General features: G+C 38.5%; 1 protein-coding gene across 1 annotated transcript in view; it reads left to right on the forward strand.

The window, feature by feature from the left end:
* Nucleotides 1–7,317: 7,317 nt before the first annotated feature.
* Nucleotides 7,318–16,435, forward strand: part of LOC121320037 (PRKC apoptosis WT1 regulator protein-like) — a 55,693-nt gene continuing 46,575 nt past the window's right edge. The window contains exons 1-2 of the mRNA XM_041258162.1: nucleotides 7,318–7,618; nucleotides 8,009–8,811. Coding sequence (XP_041114096.1) covers nucleotides 8,182–8,811 — 630 coding nt within the window. The 5' untranslated portion in view covers nucleotides 7,318–7,618; nucleotides 8,009–8,181. The remainder of the gene's footprint in view (nucleotides 7,619–8,008; nucleotides 8,812–16,435) is intronic.

A 16,435-nucleotide genomic window follows, 5' to 3' on the forward strand; every position in this document is an offset into this window, starting at 1 on the left:
GCTCTCGACTCCAAGCAGCAGTAGTACCCAGACATAAATATATATTTGACATCTCTAAATGTAATGCCAGGCTAACATGTTCACATCCCTAGTGTTTTAAGCACACCTTTTAATGTATAAAATATGTACCAGTAATTGTCCAGATATGTTTTATATTTATTTACCTTCTCAAGTAATAAGTTCATTGTGTTTCTAAACTTCTAATTACATATGTGCTATCAAATACACGCATTAAACATAATGTATAATGTATTTCATTTAATGTGAATGGTGTAACTGTAAATCGGTGCACCAATGTGGCCCTTTATTGATTTCTCTAACAGCTGGTTTCACAAACTGTAATTGTCTCTAATCTCAGGCTACTTTACCCAAAGTAACATTAGGTAGTCCAGGATTAGTTATAATTGGGGTCTGTGAATCTTAACCTTTTGGCCAAAACAGTTGTTCAGATGTTGCCCTTCATCCAAGCATTTGTTACACAAATGTAGTCCTAGTTAAACCTGGTCTCTGCAGTAGTGTGTTTTTTTTGTTTTGTTTTGTTTTTTTTAAATATAATAGTTTAGTTTGATCTTGTTTGCTTCTGCTGACAAGTCTTACCCAAGAACATGTTGCAGTTTGTGAAACCACAAATACATTAGGAAAGTCCTATTGGCATCAGTATGAAGGATAACACAATGGGTTTGGTAGCTATACATTCAATCCACTATGTGGTGCTGGTTTGCATAAAGGCATGAAGATTTATACATAGTACAAATATATTCCCTGAAATGCAGAAACAATGGACTTTTGTTTCAGTTAAATTCTTTTTTTGTAGCCTGTATTGGATAAATTTACATGCATTGAATTGCAGTTCCTTCTGAAACGCCTCTCAAACATAAAAACAATTGAAAAGAACAACTAAACAAAAGGAAATCTGCTGCAGTGTATGTTACAACATGTTAATAGGTTATTTATAGTGTCTTTCCAGTAAATCCTTTTACAATTGGTACATGTTTATCTTCACAGAAGAATGTTAGTTTAGTTATTTGTTGCACATTTTAGTGCTTTTAGGCCTGAAAGCTAGCTAGCAGGTCCTGGTTTCTCATTTCAATGTATCGGAATAACAAGTAATACTGCACTGCAAATACTTTTGTCTGGATGAATAATCACAAACAAGCAGCAAAGTAATAAATGCATGCACAATTACAGGATTTTCATGCTTGAGAAGGCCTACAAGCCCACTCTGAAAATATCTGCGCTGTTGGTGTTTCATGTACAATGTTAACTGGATAAGAGAAACAATTTTGAATTTTTTTTTAAAATGCATTTGTTTCCTTAGACTACAGCAGGTGGTGTAGTTAGTGATCACCCAGGAACAGTATTTTACCATGTTATTTAACGTGATCATGAACCTCTACTATGGATTTGTAGTGCCAGTTACAACTAGTTTGGGTGTAGTGCTTCATCTCCCATAGATCTCAGCACTGTATAACACACAAAAAGTAATAAGTTACATCAAACTTTGAAAGGATATTTAAAAGATTTTGAGAAGTTATTTTCTCACGCCTCTCTTTATTTTAAGTGCATTAAAGTGTAGAATCATAAGCATGAAATCACCTCTTGAGACACACAACAAAATATCAGTGGGATCAGCGAGTTTGATTTGGTCTCCAGGTGCTGAACGCAGCTCATTGTGGGCGCTAGCCAAGGCACGGGTGATGTACGTTTCTCTCTCAAACACACTGAGAGACACACACACAGTTAGTGTGATTAATGAGCTTACTACATTTTATCAACTCGTATATATAATATGAAGTTGCTAAAAATGTAGTAAGCTTGTTAAGCACACAAACTTTGTGTGTGTAAACAAAACATTTAATTACTTTTTTGTTCTTGCTAACAAATCAAATATTCATGAATTTGACTGCTGTACAAAAAACTAATGAATAAGTGTGCTAATAATATCCAGCATCACATCCCAAAGTTAGATTTTTTTTTGTGGCTTGCTAAAGGAAGGTTCTAACAAATAATCCATTCTGGTGAATTGGATATTGTATGTAAAAAAAAAACGTTAGTAAATGTGTTCATAATACTGTACATGTATGAGCTTCACCCACCCCGCCATATAAGGAATTCTATTAAATAACATAATTAGGTACCATAATCTACACTGCTCTCTCAACCAGAGGAGCATTACATTTGATAGGTGATAGGACTGAGTTTATAGTTACTTCATTAAGAATAACCACCTTCTTAAAGTGGCCATACTTAACGGCATGTTAACAAAGCATTTACCAGTTATCACTAAAGATCCATAATGCTGATGTTAAAAATCTTCAAATAAATTACTTCTATATGCACCTTATTTTGTTTTGGCTAGTTCTGTGACATGAGCTGTTTTGATTTTTGTTTGAGAAAAAACAATAACACAAGCTTAGCACAGTGGTGAATGTTTTGTGAATATGGCTCCTTTTAGACATGTTCTTTCACCCTCTATCTTCAAAAGATAACTAGATTTTATTGTTAAATGGGAACTAATGCAACCATTAGCTCTGTCGCTGTTGTGCAGGTACAAAATCTGTCTCCTATCCAGCCTGAGAGTCAATATTATATCTAGATTTCAGTTTGTGTGGGAAGAATGAGAAATTATACTTTTTTAATTTGAATTGTATTTCCAGTTTTACAAATTCCCAGGGCCTTTTCCCAGAAGAAATAAACAGGATTACTGCAAGGCATGCTGGGAGTTCAATAACCACACCCCCAGTGCACTCTTAATTATCAAATTGCTTAAAATAGGTTGTGGTTCCAGGAGTTACTGGCCTTGAATCTAAGTTCAGCCACTCGCTCACAGTAAGTAGGAGTCTTTGCTGAGTCTTTGCTGTGTAACTTTGAGCCTCTGTTCTTCTCAACTGTTCGAACTGGACACACAACAACTATACTGATAATTCAGCTAAGCCATTTCCAGACAACCAATAATGAAAAGCATAAACTGTCTGGGCTAACCCTAATGTTTGTATTTTGAAACTAATGTGGTCAGCTTTTCAACAAGACATTCTGATTCAGCAATAAAGGATAATGGTCATTTTAAGCTGCTGTTCTTGCATTACTGTGGGTGTGTATTTCAGTGATACATCTGTGCTGACAATTAGCATAAAAAACATACAAATGTGAGGGGGATACTAGCTGCTATGTAGCTTGACTTTTTTTTCTTTTTTCTTTTTGACAGCCATGTGTAGCAGTGTGTATAACTTCTGTAGTTTTCATCGCTAATAAAGCAATTACTAGGCCGAAAGCAGCCTTAAATGACAAGCGTCCTGACTTCTCTTAAAATTAGTTTCTTGATGCTATCCTCCCTCAATCCATTAGATTCTGCCATGACAGTTCCTGGCTGACTGTTAGAACCGTACAGTTTTCTCTATTTATTTTGTACTGTGCTTTACAGCACTTTACACTGTGACATGCTGATCCCCAGATTGTGAGATACAGGTGCAAGGCTTTGAGGTTTAAAGCAGAGCTTTTGTTCTGTTCCCCACTTGACTACCTTGATGACAACCAGACAGTGAATCCCTGAGTCATAGTTATTGCTACAGGATTGCATTGCACTGTACTGCATTTGACAGCACAATGGGCCCTATTCACAAAGCCATACCTGTGTTTTATTTTTCAATAGCTGTTTGCACATTCTGTAAGTTAGAGTTTAGAAATGAAAGAATAGGTTAGTACACTTTTTTGAAAACAGCCGACAATAGTTTAGGAAAACCAATTCATCAGAGCCAGATTAGGTTGCAAGGCAACATAGTGGATCTAGTCATGGGAACCAGTGGTTCAGAAGTTAGAGGGACACAGTTCTAGGATTTAACCAACATTCAAACTGCTATCACAGGATCTATTTGAGCAACAGATATGATTTCAGTGAACATAGTAAACAACACTGTTGAGTGTTGAAATAGTTACGGATGCATATGCTACTGAAGTATGTGCTGGTGAAGTGTGAAATCAAAGGTTATTCATTTTTAATTAAAGAGTAAGCAGCTTTAATAGAAAGTAGGGTTGGCAGAGTTGAAAGGTCACATTGTGCAATGGTTCGATGAGGACGTCTGTTCTCTCCCAACACTTCTTTAAAACTCCACAACTGAAAGCCAACTAGTCCGATTTTGAGAAAAAAATAATTATAACTGAATAGTGGAGAGAGATTACCCAGAACAGCAATCATGAAACTATTAAATAATGCAAATCAAATTAACAATATGTAACAACAAGCATTGCTAGCAGCACGCCTTAATCAAACAATCTTTATTTTATATAGCGCCTTTCATAGCGGACCACCATCACAAAGCGCTTTACAATATACAGCAAAAAAAGAAGCATAATACATTAAATACAGTGAAAAAAACAATCCATAATACATTAAATACAGTGAAAAAACAATGCATAATACATTAAATACAAGGCTAGGACGTAAAAGGAAAATTCTTTGTGGATGAAAGTAGCAACGACAATAACACATGTCAGGCTTAAAGAGAATGAAAAGCAAAAGAGAAGAGGTGGGTCTTGAGAGTTAAAGCGAGCGACGGTGGTAGCATCACACACCAAAGGTCAATCCTTTAATTTCCAGTCTTCTGCTCTCTTCTCTTCGAAACATGCATATCAATCGTAGTGCGTACAATACATCTGCCAGTACTAATCTAAATTTGGCATCTTCCAGAGATTCTTCTGTTTGAATGGAAACATCTGGGCCTGTCCTATCTGTTCCAGTCTCAAAAGCATCTTCTGATTCATCCACATGAAAATTGAATTATGCAAAAGATGGGGCAGAGTCCATAAAATAGTGGACTGCATAGCATGCCAATTGTTCAAGGTGCTTCATTTTTTCTCTCAATTATGAATAAAGGAAAAATGACCATAATTAACCAACCATACAGAACTGAAGCTGGTATTAACTTATTGTTTAACCTGCCCTCTGAATTCATTTCGAGATCAGTGTAAAATACATATTAACTGAATTGGAAACAGCAGCTACATGTACAGCAGCACACCTTTGTGATAATGAACTCTCAGACCAGATTAGTTTGCCAACGCTGACAGTATTCTGTTATATATAAAAGCTGCCTCTCCCTGTTGCAAGACCTGACAAACTTTAAGCAAGGGCTTATAGCAGGCTTTGTGTTGGTCCAAACATGTACATCAAAATAACTATGTAATTGCATGTTCTTTTTTTTTTTTTTATCTTCTCCCAAATGTTACATCAACCCCAGTGCAAGAAAAGGTAGTCATAGTGTCAACATCAGATAGTAAGATATATGAATCCCATCAGATAGAATGACCTCCAGTCACTCCAATCTTGGTCAAGCTGCCAAACCAGAAATGAAACATATTATTTGAGATTTCCTTCACCAGGCCACTGCGCTGCCCAGTGCAATGAATTGTTCCAAGTGCTGCCTAGTATAGCTGCACAATAAGCTGGAAGCAATTAACAGCCAACATGAATGGTCACTTTAGGACTCCTGGGCTCTGCATCATTGTGGTATGAAAGCGGAGCAATTCCTCTTCAGCAGATGGACTGAGAGAAGCAAGAGCAGAATCAACCACTCTCAAAAAAAGCCTTGGGGTGAAATTCACAATGTTACACCGAGAGTATTCATCTGCTGTCAATCTGAAGTGACAGTGGCTTTTTGGACAAGTCATTCAGACCAGGTCTGACAAGGCCACATCTACAGAGGACTTGCAAGCTGCCAGAGACAAGCAAACTCTGCTGGCGCATTGAAACTAACTGCTAGTGTCCTTGACCTATTAAACTGTCAACAGGCCTGTTTGACAATCTGCGTCCTAGTGGAATTGTAACTACTAGATTCAGTCATGCTCCTGTGGCACTGTCGACAGGTCAACATGAGGTTCACACAAGCCAATCAGAGGGGGGATCACTATCCAATATCTGCGTTGAGTTTTAGGTTGGTTGGTTAAAATGTGATTATAGTTTTTCATGCCTGTCTGCGCTTCTTGGCAGGTTATTCTGTGTCCAGTTAAAAGAAATGGGGCCATATAACCTGCAGTAAGTTTATTGGCAGGTGATATTGAATTCATAGAATCAGACTTGGTAGGTTCCCTCAGAACACTACAATAATACATCTTAAAAGTTAACTTGGGGACAAGAAACAGGGTCAGTGGTTAATGGTTGAGGGGGGAGAAGAAAAGACTGCAGCAAAAACTGTGACTTCTTTATCCAATGTTCCAACCACTATATTAAAACAAGGATTATTATTATTATTATTATTATTATTATTATTATTATTATTATTATAAAAACAATGCATCTTTAAAACTGCAGTTCTTACAACCATATTTTGTACAAAAGTATAACTCTGGTGTCTGTTTAATAACATATTGTCTAGTTCAGCCTTCTGTTTATTCTATGTTTTTGCATTCTATTGTGAAGGTATTTTTTTTGGAAACAACATTTGGGATGATGCCACTCAAAGCATATTTTAAACATGCCATTTCAGTGTTTTCAAGACCTTGCTACAGCTTTCAAAACATGCCCCTCCCTAGGCAAGTTCACCAGTGAAGAATGGGGCCATTTCGTTCGTGGTTAAAATGATCATTGTTTCTACAAGCAACGTGCCTTTGATAAAGACACTGCCTGAGCAAACATTTACAAATGGCTTGTCTGTTTAGTCTAGTTAGTTTGATAAGACAGCAGCTCAGCACCAGTAAGGGTGAATCGCTACAAGAGTGTCCCCTTGTGGAAAAAATGTGTCTATACAGGGTGTTAGCAAAGCCCCTCTCCGCCCCTCAGGTGACTGCTTTTCACTGCGGCTCGATTTCACCAGCATTCTTCTAATTTATCATGGACTATAGCAGGAGGTATGACACTGGCTTATTGCTGTTTATACTGTGGATCCTTTACCAGGTCTGTTTAAGTGCAATAAAACAAGTTGAACGATCATTTATTTACATTCTGCACCCTAAGTCAATTATATAGCAAGTGATAACATTTATAAAAAGCATTACAAGTTACAAATCATGTATTGGGAACTCTTAGAAAATAAAGCAGGCAGCGTAGTGCAAATAAATTAAAGCAGGTGACATATCACGTGATTGACCAGTATATAAACCCTGGATTAGTTAACTGGAGTTCGAATGTGGTAGAAGCAAGAATATATCAGCATTACAGTGGTCAAACAACATCAACGAGAAACTGGTGCATTTGATATATTACAGTTATAAATAAATAAAAATAAACAACTAAAACTGAAATAACAGGCAATTTAATGTATCAGCCAGCCCTAAAATATGTTAGGCCTATGTGCTTAATTGTTACTATATTTTATATTATATTATTACTTTGTTTCTATTTTTAGTAATGACTTTGTTTATTCGGTACATATATTCACTTACAAACTGAATTTTTCGCATCGGTTCATTTGGGTTGGTGTTATGTACTCGCCACGGAAGTATAGAGGCAACTTCCCTCTGTTTGAAATTGCTGCGTTCATTGTTTGACACACAACTCGGCTCTATTCGACAGAGCTCGTGTGTGATCCGACTGGCAGAGCGAGCGAACAGTGCAGAACTGAAAAGGGCTCAAGTTTTAATCCACAGGACTGTACACCTGGAAAGTACGAGACAGAAAGGAAAACAGGTAGGAAACCGAAGTAGTTGCGATTTTATTTTAAGTCACGTGCTGTAAAGGAATTATTTTTGAAAATCTGACCGTTTAAAAAGTATAACTTGTTTGGAAAACTATGTAGAGAGCCCTTGCGTAGAGTTAAAAAAAAAAGAGAGAGAACTTGCACAGACCTGTACTATACAGGATAGCGGGCTGGGAAAAAAAAAAAAAAAACAGGTTCAAGCAGTATCGCAATACTAAAACGCGTTTTGTTATGAAGATATTACAATTTGTTATGGGAGAAATGTGTAAGATATAGGCTAATGTTGGTTTGGCTTACAAGAAACTCCGCAAGCAGGTTGTGAGATGTGCCAAATGAAATTACCGGTGTTTTTTTTTTTTTTCTTTTTTTCTCCCCCACAGTGTGTAGCGAATTCGTTACTGTGTTTGCGAAATTATATTGCCTGTTTAATTCCAGTGGAATGCTGCGGTTTTAGTTGCAAGACAGGGACAACAACTCTGGGAACGGTTTGTTTCCCATTTTAACAAAAACAACAACACAAAAAAAAAAACTATTATTGATCCAAAGAGATAACATGGCGACCGGAGGCTTCAGAGCACCAAATACAGCAACGGATTTTCTAGAAGAATGGAAGGCCAAAAGAGAAAAGATGAGGGCTAAAATGCTTGGGGAGCTTGCTGCTTCTGGCAGCAGTACTGGAAGTGGTAGCAGCACCACGGTGACAACAACTTCTGCTGTGCTCGCTGCAAAGAATAACAATGAAACTGTCAGCAGGAGAGTAGTCGGGTCAAGCAATGAATTAAATAACAATGGTAACCCTGATCGCGGAGTTTCCACTACTTTTAATTGTGTGTCGGTTTCTTCTCATTCAATGGCCCGATCGCCGTCCTCCTCGGCTGTCCGGAGGATCGAGGATGACCCACAACAGGCGTCCGCCTGTCGGGGAGCAGACCCCGCGGGAGGTAACCTAAAGAAGGTACAACCCCAACCGGAGAAACTTCCCGGGACCCCACAGGCTGACGGCACCGGGAATGTCTGCAGCGAGAGCGACAAAGATAGCACCCCTTCCCCTGCAGCGAGCTCTAAAGGCAAGGAGAAAAGTAAGAGCGCTGGCCCTAGTGCCAGGAAAGGAAAGGGGCAGATCGATAAAAGAAAAATAAGAGAGAAGCGAAGATCCACAGGAGTTGTCAACATACCTTATGAGGTAGGTACTAATACACTTTCCATCTCATGATGCCTGATACAGTACTATCGATTATTTTACTAGGGTGTACATGACCGCTCAAACCGGCTTGGCAGCTTTTTTAAGAAATGTTTGTTTTTGGATTTTGACTAACTGGTAGTCTACACTTGTTACAGTATATCAGTCCACAAAGTAATAGCACCAAAGGGTTTGGCTGTGTAACTACATAAGGTTTGAATAGAGAATTGTAATTATGAAAAGCATGCAAGCATTTTCAGGTCCCTTTTTGAAGTAACCCTGGGTTCCAGTTGGCTAAGAGAAGTATATCCAGCATCCCAATTGGCTAAGATATCCAGTCATTATCCAGTCCAAAACACCAACCTCAAAAAATAACTAATTTGGGTTGGGGCCAATTCTACCCATAATGGTATGTTCAGTCTCACAATTGTCTTGCCAAAATTGTGGTCTTTCGATATAGTTTCAACAAGATGAAGACCACAAAAAGGGACTTTTTTGAAACCTACAGTAGTTTTGACAGTACTGCAAGGGTGTATTCTAAATTGAACTGTACTGTGTAACTTCAGTGAATAATTGTCCAGTCAACCCCCCCCCCCCCTAAAAAAAGATAATTGCATTTCTGCTTAGTAAAACCAACAGAGGGTCTCCAGAATTTCAATCAGACCTTAAACATTCCAGCAAAGTGTCACATTACACTGAGACAAACTCTCTGCCATGAGGCTAGGAGATGTGTCTGCGCTTCTGAGTAGACGCTTGATCTGAGTAAATCTCCCAGTCCTGTTTGTTTTTTTTCTACACAAAAAGATAGGCAACCTATCCAAACATGACAGTTTATTACAAATCTATTAAGATTTGTTTTCGTTATTGTTTTGGTGTTCTTTAAGAACTACATTCGAGCAGAATAGAAGTGATTCATCCTTCAGTCGGGTATTTTTCAGAATAGTTTAGTAGCAGATGGCAGGATGTCATGTAGTTGCACAACATATTATTCAAAGTATGTACAAGTTACTGAGTTCATAAATGTTTGGGAACTCAGTGTTTGAAGTGAAAACAAAGCTTGCCATAATATGCAGGGCTGGAGTTTCCTGATAGCTGCTGCTTGGGGTATATCTGCAGCATGCAGGCTTTTTAAAAGTCATTTATCACAACTACTGAAAAGCCAGAGGAACTAATGTGATACCCATCAGTGCCAACGGGCTCACTAATTAGCATGGTCGTGATTGAGGATGTAGGCCCGGCAATCACATTTCAACTGTTTCTTAATCCGAGAGATACGAGATTGGACAGTGATACAAGTTTAGTTTTTTTGTGCAGTGTTTGTGCGTCAGCTGAATTGAATTGCTTTACAGAATATAGTATTTGTGTTGCCGCTACTAGCAATCGGCGAGGTCTGTGTCAAGGCAGTTTTTGTTATTGATAACAGGGGTGTTGGTAGACATCTATTCTATGATTACTTGGTCTCTGTCATGTATTTTGTATTATCAGTGGTTAATGGTCCAGTTCCTGTAACAGTCCTCAAACTAAAAGTACTAGGTGGTGCAGTGGAACAAGAACAAAAAGTGACTGCTGTAAAGCTGAGGGGAGTGTTAGGCAAGGGTTAAATTGAAACCTTAAATTGCATGCCTTTAAACTTCAACAATCAAAATGATTAAAAAAAAACCTGTCATATTTTCATATTTCTAGTTGAATTTTATACTGTACTGAACCATTCAATATAATGGCTATGATAAGAAAAAACAAATGCATTATGTTAGAGGAAATAAAGGTATTTATACTTTTGTACTGGTTCCCCCCAGCTACTGTAGGCTCTTCTTCCTCTTCCCTGTTATGATTTATATAATACAGTTTTCCATCTACCCTGTCTATGCCATCCTCTGCTTTTTTTTTTTCTATCTCTTACAAAGCCTAATGTTGGATTTCCCTCTGGTGGTAGCATACTCCATCACCTCTACAAGCTTCTTACAAATCACCCAGGCAAATACTTATGTTGTTGCTGCTTTCTAAAATAACCCCAATAGTTATCAATAAATCTAGTTCTTAAATAAATGGGTTGGTTGCTATGCTGTACTTTCTGTTCACTCCACTGGGAGAACACTAATGTGCTTACATAAATAGCTGTATTCACTAAACCCACATCCCTATAAATCAGTCGGTCGTTTTGCCTTCTCATTAAACATGCATCAAATTAATTTAAATTACTGTCGCTTTAGTACAGTGTTTTCACCTATTCCATTTATTTTGTGCTACCTAAATCCAAATTCCACGTTCAGATTTTTTACGCGATGAAATGAAATATCCCATTCAGTTTTCCTCCCTGACCAATGTGGAAACACAAAGGGCAAAGCAGTGCTCCTTGTGGCTCCTCAGCCAAGATTGGGAACTTGTGTATTTGAAGCTGGTCAAAGTCTTGGAGTAAATTACTCAATATTCCCTGTTAATAATCTTTCCTTTTCATATCCTCTAGAATTCCTGAACCTTTTACACCACAGTCTATTTCATTTTTTTTTCCATGGGCAGCTTCTCTGTTTGCCTGCACGATGATCTAGAACTGTGTGAAACCTCAATGCTGTCTTCATAATTACATAGAAGAGAGGCTTTAATAATGTACTTCTGCGGTCAATTAGGTAACTGACAGCACTTGACAATTTAAATTCTGAATTAATACACTTGCACATCTGACTCAACAGTTGTACTGTTCCTATGTGCGGGAATCTTAAGTATGTCGTCCTTGAAATTGATTTTGCATAGGAAACCAGACGCTCTGTGCTTGAAACAAAATTCCAGAGAAGTTTACACAAAGGGGATCATTTCCCCAGAGTCTCAAGGGTCTAATGTTTAGGACCTGTTCACAAAATTCCAGAGAAGTTTACACAAAGGGGAACATTTCCCCAGAGTCGCATCTTTAATGTCTAATGTTTAGGACATGTTTAGCATTTGTAAATGACTGGATATTTCTTTGGCAAACTGATTTGAAATAATAAATATGTGGTGATTTTAATAGAGCATCTCCTGTGAGGGGAGCTTATATGTTTTTGTAAATCTATCTTGAATCTTCGTTTGCTTGTATTTCCTGAACCATTTGAGATGCCTAGTTCTTTGCCAGCATGTGGCTATTGTTGTGTGGCCTTCCAGGATGCACACACAGCATGACACATGTTCCAAGTTGGTGTAGTTAGCTGTGCTAATTTGCATTTAAAACCCTACAATGACTCTATATGTAGTGGTTGCTTTACATACAGTTTCAGGTAGCTGGTTCTCATGTAAATGTATTGTTTGTGCATTACACCAACAGAGCAGTGTGATTCAGAGTGGATTCTTGGATTTAACTGAACACATCCGCCAAGTGCAATCCTAGCAAGCCAGTTAATGTCATGGGTGTGGGTTGAGTCGAAAGCTGGTAAACGAGAATGCTTTTTAAATTAGTTAGGGATCAGACTGGTGACCCTGTGCTTTATGGACAGATCAAGCTACAGTGCTTACGGTATAGATGTCATTACATGTTATTACCCTTACTGTGAGTCACTGTATTACTGATCTACCAAAGTGAAATTCAGACAACAAAGTTCCTTTTCAATTTGTCAGTTTTCTGGTTCCATCAAAACGCATGGGAAGATGTAGGCCTAAACAGGTGTTTAAAAAGGCTTAGAACTGGTTGTGAAACAGTGTTGCAGCCATTTTATTATAGGCTGCTTTACCTTTTATAAGAAGTTGTATGAATCAGCAAGCTTCTGTATAATGTTACTGAGCAGTTACAAAGATTTCTCTTGTCATTTTGAGATATTGTATTGAATTACACACATTTAAAATTACACTCTGTTGGAACATCGCCTTCAACATGAAACCCCAATCTGAGCTGAAAAAAAAAAAAAATTGCACAAAACCTTTTACACCTTTTGAGTAGAAAAAGAAAAGGGGAATTCACCGGCCTTCTCCCTGTGAGACAGATAAGGGAATTCATGAGGTCACACAGGGACGGGTACTGTAGAGAAAGAAAGGATTAGATCCTGGTTGCTGATTTGTTAAGTCTGACCTTTTTACAAGTCTATCTCACTGTTACACACTTGTTTCATTATCAGGGTGTAAATGTGACTTGTTTGTTCAACATTGTTGTTAGTTCAGCAGCATTAGGTTTGACTAATGTGGACAGATTTGTGAGTCAGTGCTAATCAGGGCAGTGTGCATGGTTAGGCATTGGTCTGTTTGTATTCGTTCCAGTAGAATAATGGAGGCACGGACCAAGCTGTAACTATGCAGGAAAGCATGCACAACCCTGTGCAAGTATTACCTAGATACAGTATTTCTGACATTTTGCTTAGCATATAGTCACCTCCCCTTTAATGTACAGACTTTTGTTGTGGTGGTATTTTAAAAAACAAAACAAAAAATGGTGCATTGGCCACACGTGTTGGGGATGGGGCGGAGTTGTGCTTTGATAGGAGAGGTGCATGTTTTGTATACTAAAGTAAAGGTAGCTAGGTGGGAGTGTGTATAACATGGCAACAGATTACAAAAGCAAAAATGAAGGTCACTTGCCATTCTTTACTTTAGAAAATAGCCTTGTTTAGTTTGCATCTATTTCAAGCTTAAATGTGCAAGCAGCATTTTTTACTCATGGGTGATGATGTAATTTCTATTTAGTTTGTAAGAGTCAGTCTGTAAGTCGTGCATCTTTGTTTTAGCTTGAGGACAATAATTTACTACTGGTATGTTTCTAAAACCATCTACAGTTGCAAGTTGCTAAACCAGTCATGTAACAAACAAATGGAAATGTAGGATGTTTTTTTCTAAGATTTAGTCATTGGCAATGGTTTTTACCCTGGTTTTCTCCCCAAACTGGAATGCCCAATTGTTATTTGTATCCTGGTTCACCACTGCAACCCCCTGGCGTGTCGGGAAACGGAGGCTGGAACACGAGTCCTCCGAAAGGTGCTCCTGCCAATCCGGCATTTTTCCGCACTGCGGATCCACAGCGGGGCCATCAGACCTATAGTGCCGGAGGACAGAACAGATGGCTCCTCTGCAGAACTGCAGATGCTCTATCGACCACAGGGGTCACTGGTGTGCGGTGTACCATGGATTCCCTTGCCAACCTAAGCCCTCTCTACCCGGGTGGCGCTCAGTCAATTGTACGCCGCACCCTAGAAACACCCAGTCACGGTCGGCAGTGACATAGCCTGGAGTTGAACCTGTGATCTCCAGGCTATAGGGAGCACCACTCAGGAGCCCCAGGGTGTTTTTTCTAAGCAAAGTGATTTAGAAAATGATAAACGTACTGTATGCTGCTCTGCAAATTAAACTCTTTATAGGTTATAAAATCAAGAACTAAAACTTCAAGAAGGTTGAATTCCCAGAAATAGCACCACAGTACAGCCCACAACAAACCCAGTGTTTCAGTGAACCCAGAGGGGGAGAGGCAGCTGAGGAATCTTGAGGCTTTGTGTTTTTCTTTAGGTGGGAGCTGGGGGTTTTTCAGCTGTGTTTATGTAGCCTGTCGTTTCTGCCACATTTCTTCAGGAGCCTTTGATGAAATACAAAAGTAACCTGTTGCCCTGGTACATGGCGTGGAACAGCAGTGTCTGCACACGCTGCTTAACAATGGCCAGCAACTTGTCAGGGGTCAGCATCAAACATAAACCTGTCATGGGACTGCTGCTGTGCTGCCTTCAAAAAAAAAAAAAAACCCACACACAAAACACCAGGCTTACTGGTGTCAGGAAAAAGTGGCACTGGGATATACAGTTTGGCCCCTAGTCAGCTTGTGCTCTGTTGGGTTCTCTACTTTGCATTATTAGTGTGATCAATAAGAAATGACAAGGGGGTGGGTTGTGAGAGGACTCCACCCCTAGGAGTACTATGGGGCACGAGGCAGAGCCATGTTAAAAAAACAAGCAGGCAGAGCAGAGATCACAAAGATTAGTTTTATTTTTTATTCCCTGATGGTTTGCCAGCAGGGATATTACTTTCGCATAGATAAACAAAATGTTCATAAATTAATAAAGAGGAGGAGGGCTACTGGAATTTTTTTTGTTTTTGTTCTGTTGTTTTCCCAGTTGGGTCGCACTTTGCTTGTGACATGTTCCCGTAGAACAGGACAACACACTTCAGAAAAGGAAGATAGTTTATAGGTTCACCAAGGATTACCTATCCATTAGCTGGAGTACAGTATTTAATTATTCTCTACATTTGTATTTAAGACACTGTATTGTTTTTGTGTCTGTGTGGTTTTCATCAGGATATCTAAAAACCACATAGTAATACCGTTTCCTTGATAAAATGTCTTTAAGTAGTTGTCTAAAACCAGCCTCTTGTCCTGCTGTATGTTCCAATGAACTATTTTAGGTCAGATACAGTGGTGCTGTGGGCCCCCTGTTGGTGCTGCAGTAAAGTGTCTATGTTTCCATTGTCTGAGTCGAGTTTGCTGTGAGTTTTCAGCTGTAAAGTGCACATATACAGTCTTCAGCTTTTGAAGGAATTGTTGTGTGTTGAATTATAGGGAATGAATTGGCTCATCTTGCCCCTGAGCCTGACAGTCGCTGTATGAATTGTGGGACACAAAAAGTAGCAGAACAGTTAGTCCTTTAGCTTGTGCAGTTTAAATGAAAAGTGATCTGCCTTTTCATTTAAATTACATGATTACACTGTATCTTGGGCATAATGACTCCTGTTTATACCCAAGACTTCCTTATGACACATAAGGAAGTCTTTTATAAACTATTTTAGCAGGGTTTCGGAGACAGAGATTGTCACGCTGAACGACCTGTTGTAAAGTCCCGAACTCCACTGCTTGATCTGTAGTGTCTCTTTGAAGCCAGAGGGGGTGTTGGCAGGAATGTTACGCATGTATACAAATATTATGACTACTCTTTTCAATACTGTATGTAGACATTATTTTTGTTAGCTGCTTACACGCAGTAACCCTTTCAAAACTTAATTAAATAAGATTAGGTTCATTAAACAACTAAGTGATTGTACTCATTAGATAAACACACAGCTCTTTTGGGTTCAATGGAAGCATGTTAATAGTAGATGAGTACTGCTTTGGAGATTAAAGCTAACTGTAAATAAAGTTTTGCTTGATGAAATGTATGAATTTGGGTCAGTCAATTCAATATTTGTAATAAATTATTAGTCTGAAAATATCTTAAAAGAACAGTAATTGTGGTCATCTGTGAGTCATTTCTTGTATAAACTAAATGTTTCAATTTGGGATTATAATAGGGGTTAAATGCAACCTCATTATCTCTTCAGAAGGAAGGTAGCCAGACAAATTAATGTTTAGCCCTATTGCTTTGGCCATCGCTGAAGAAGACTGTGCCAGCCTTATCAGATCTTGATTTTAACTTTACTTTATTTGGGAAACAGTCTTACCCTTGTTACTCTTTGAAAATATTCTTTGTTTTATTGGAGCATACAGTCTTGGATAAGGTTTTTATAATCATTGCACCACTGTCTCTCTCCATTCCATTTAGCGTAAAAATGAGAGGGACAACCATCCAATAAAATGTTAAAACAAGAACAAGAATGCAGATGTTAAGCTGCTTCATTTGAAAGTAACAATGGCATGTGCTGGTGCTTTTTTGTAAAAACAAACAAAAAAATAACTTCACCATACATAACCATGTACAGC

Source organism: Polyodon spathula, chromosome 8 (genome assembly GCF_017654505.1).
Source record: "Polyodon spathula isolate WHYD16114869_AA chromosome 8, ASM1765450v1, whole genome shotgun sequence".
Classification (NCBI taxonomy): domain Eukaryota; kingdom Metazoa; phylum Chordata; class Actinopteri; order Acipenseriformes; family Polyodontidae; genus Polyodon; species Polyodon spathula.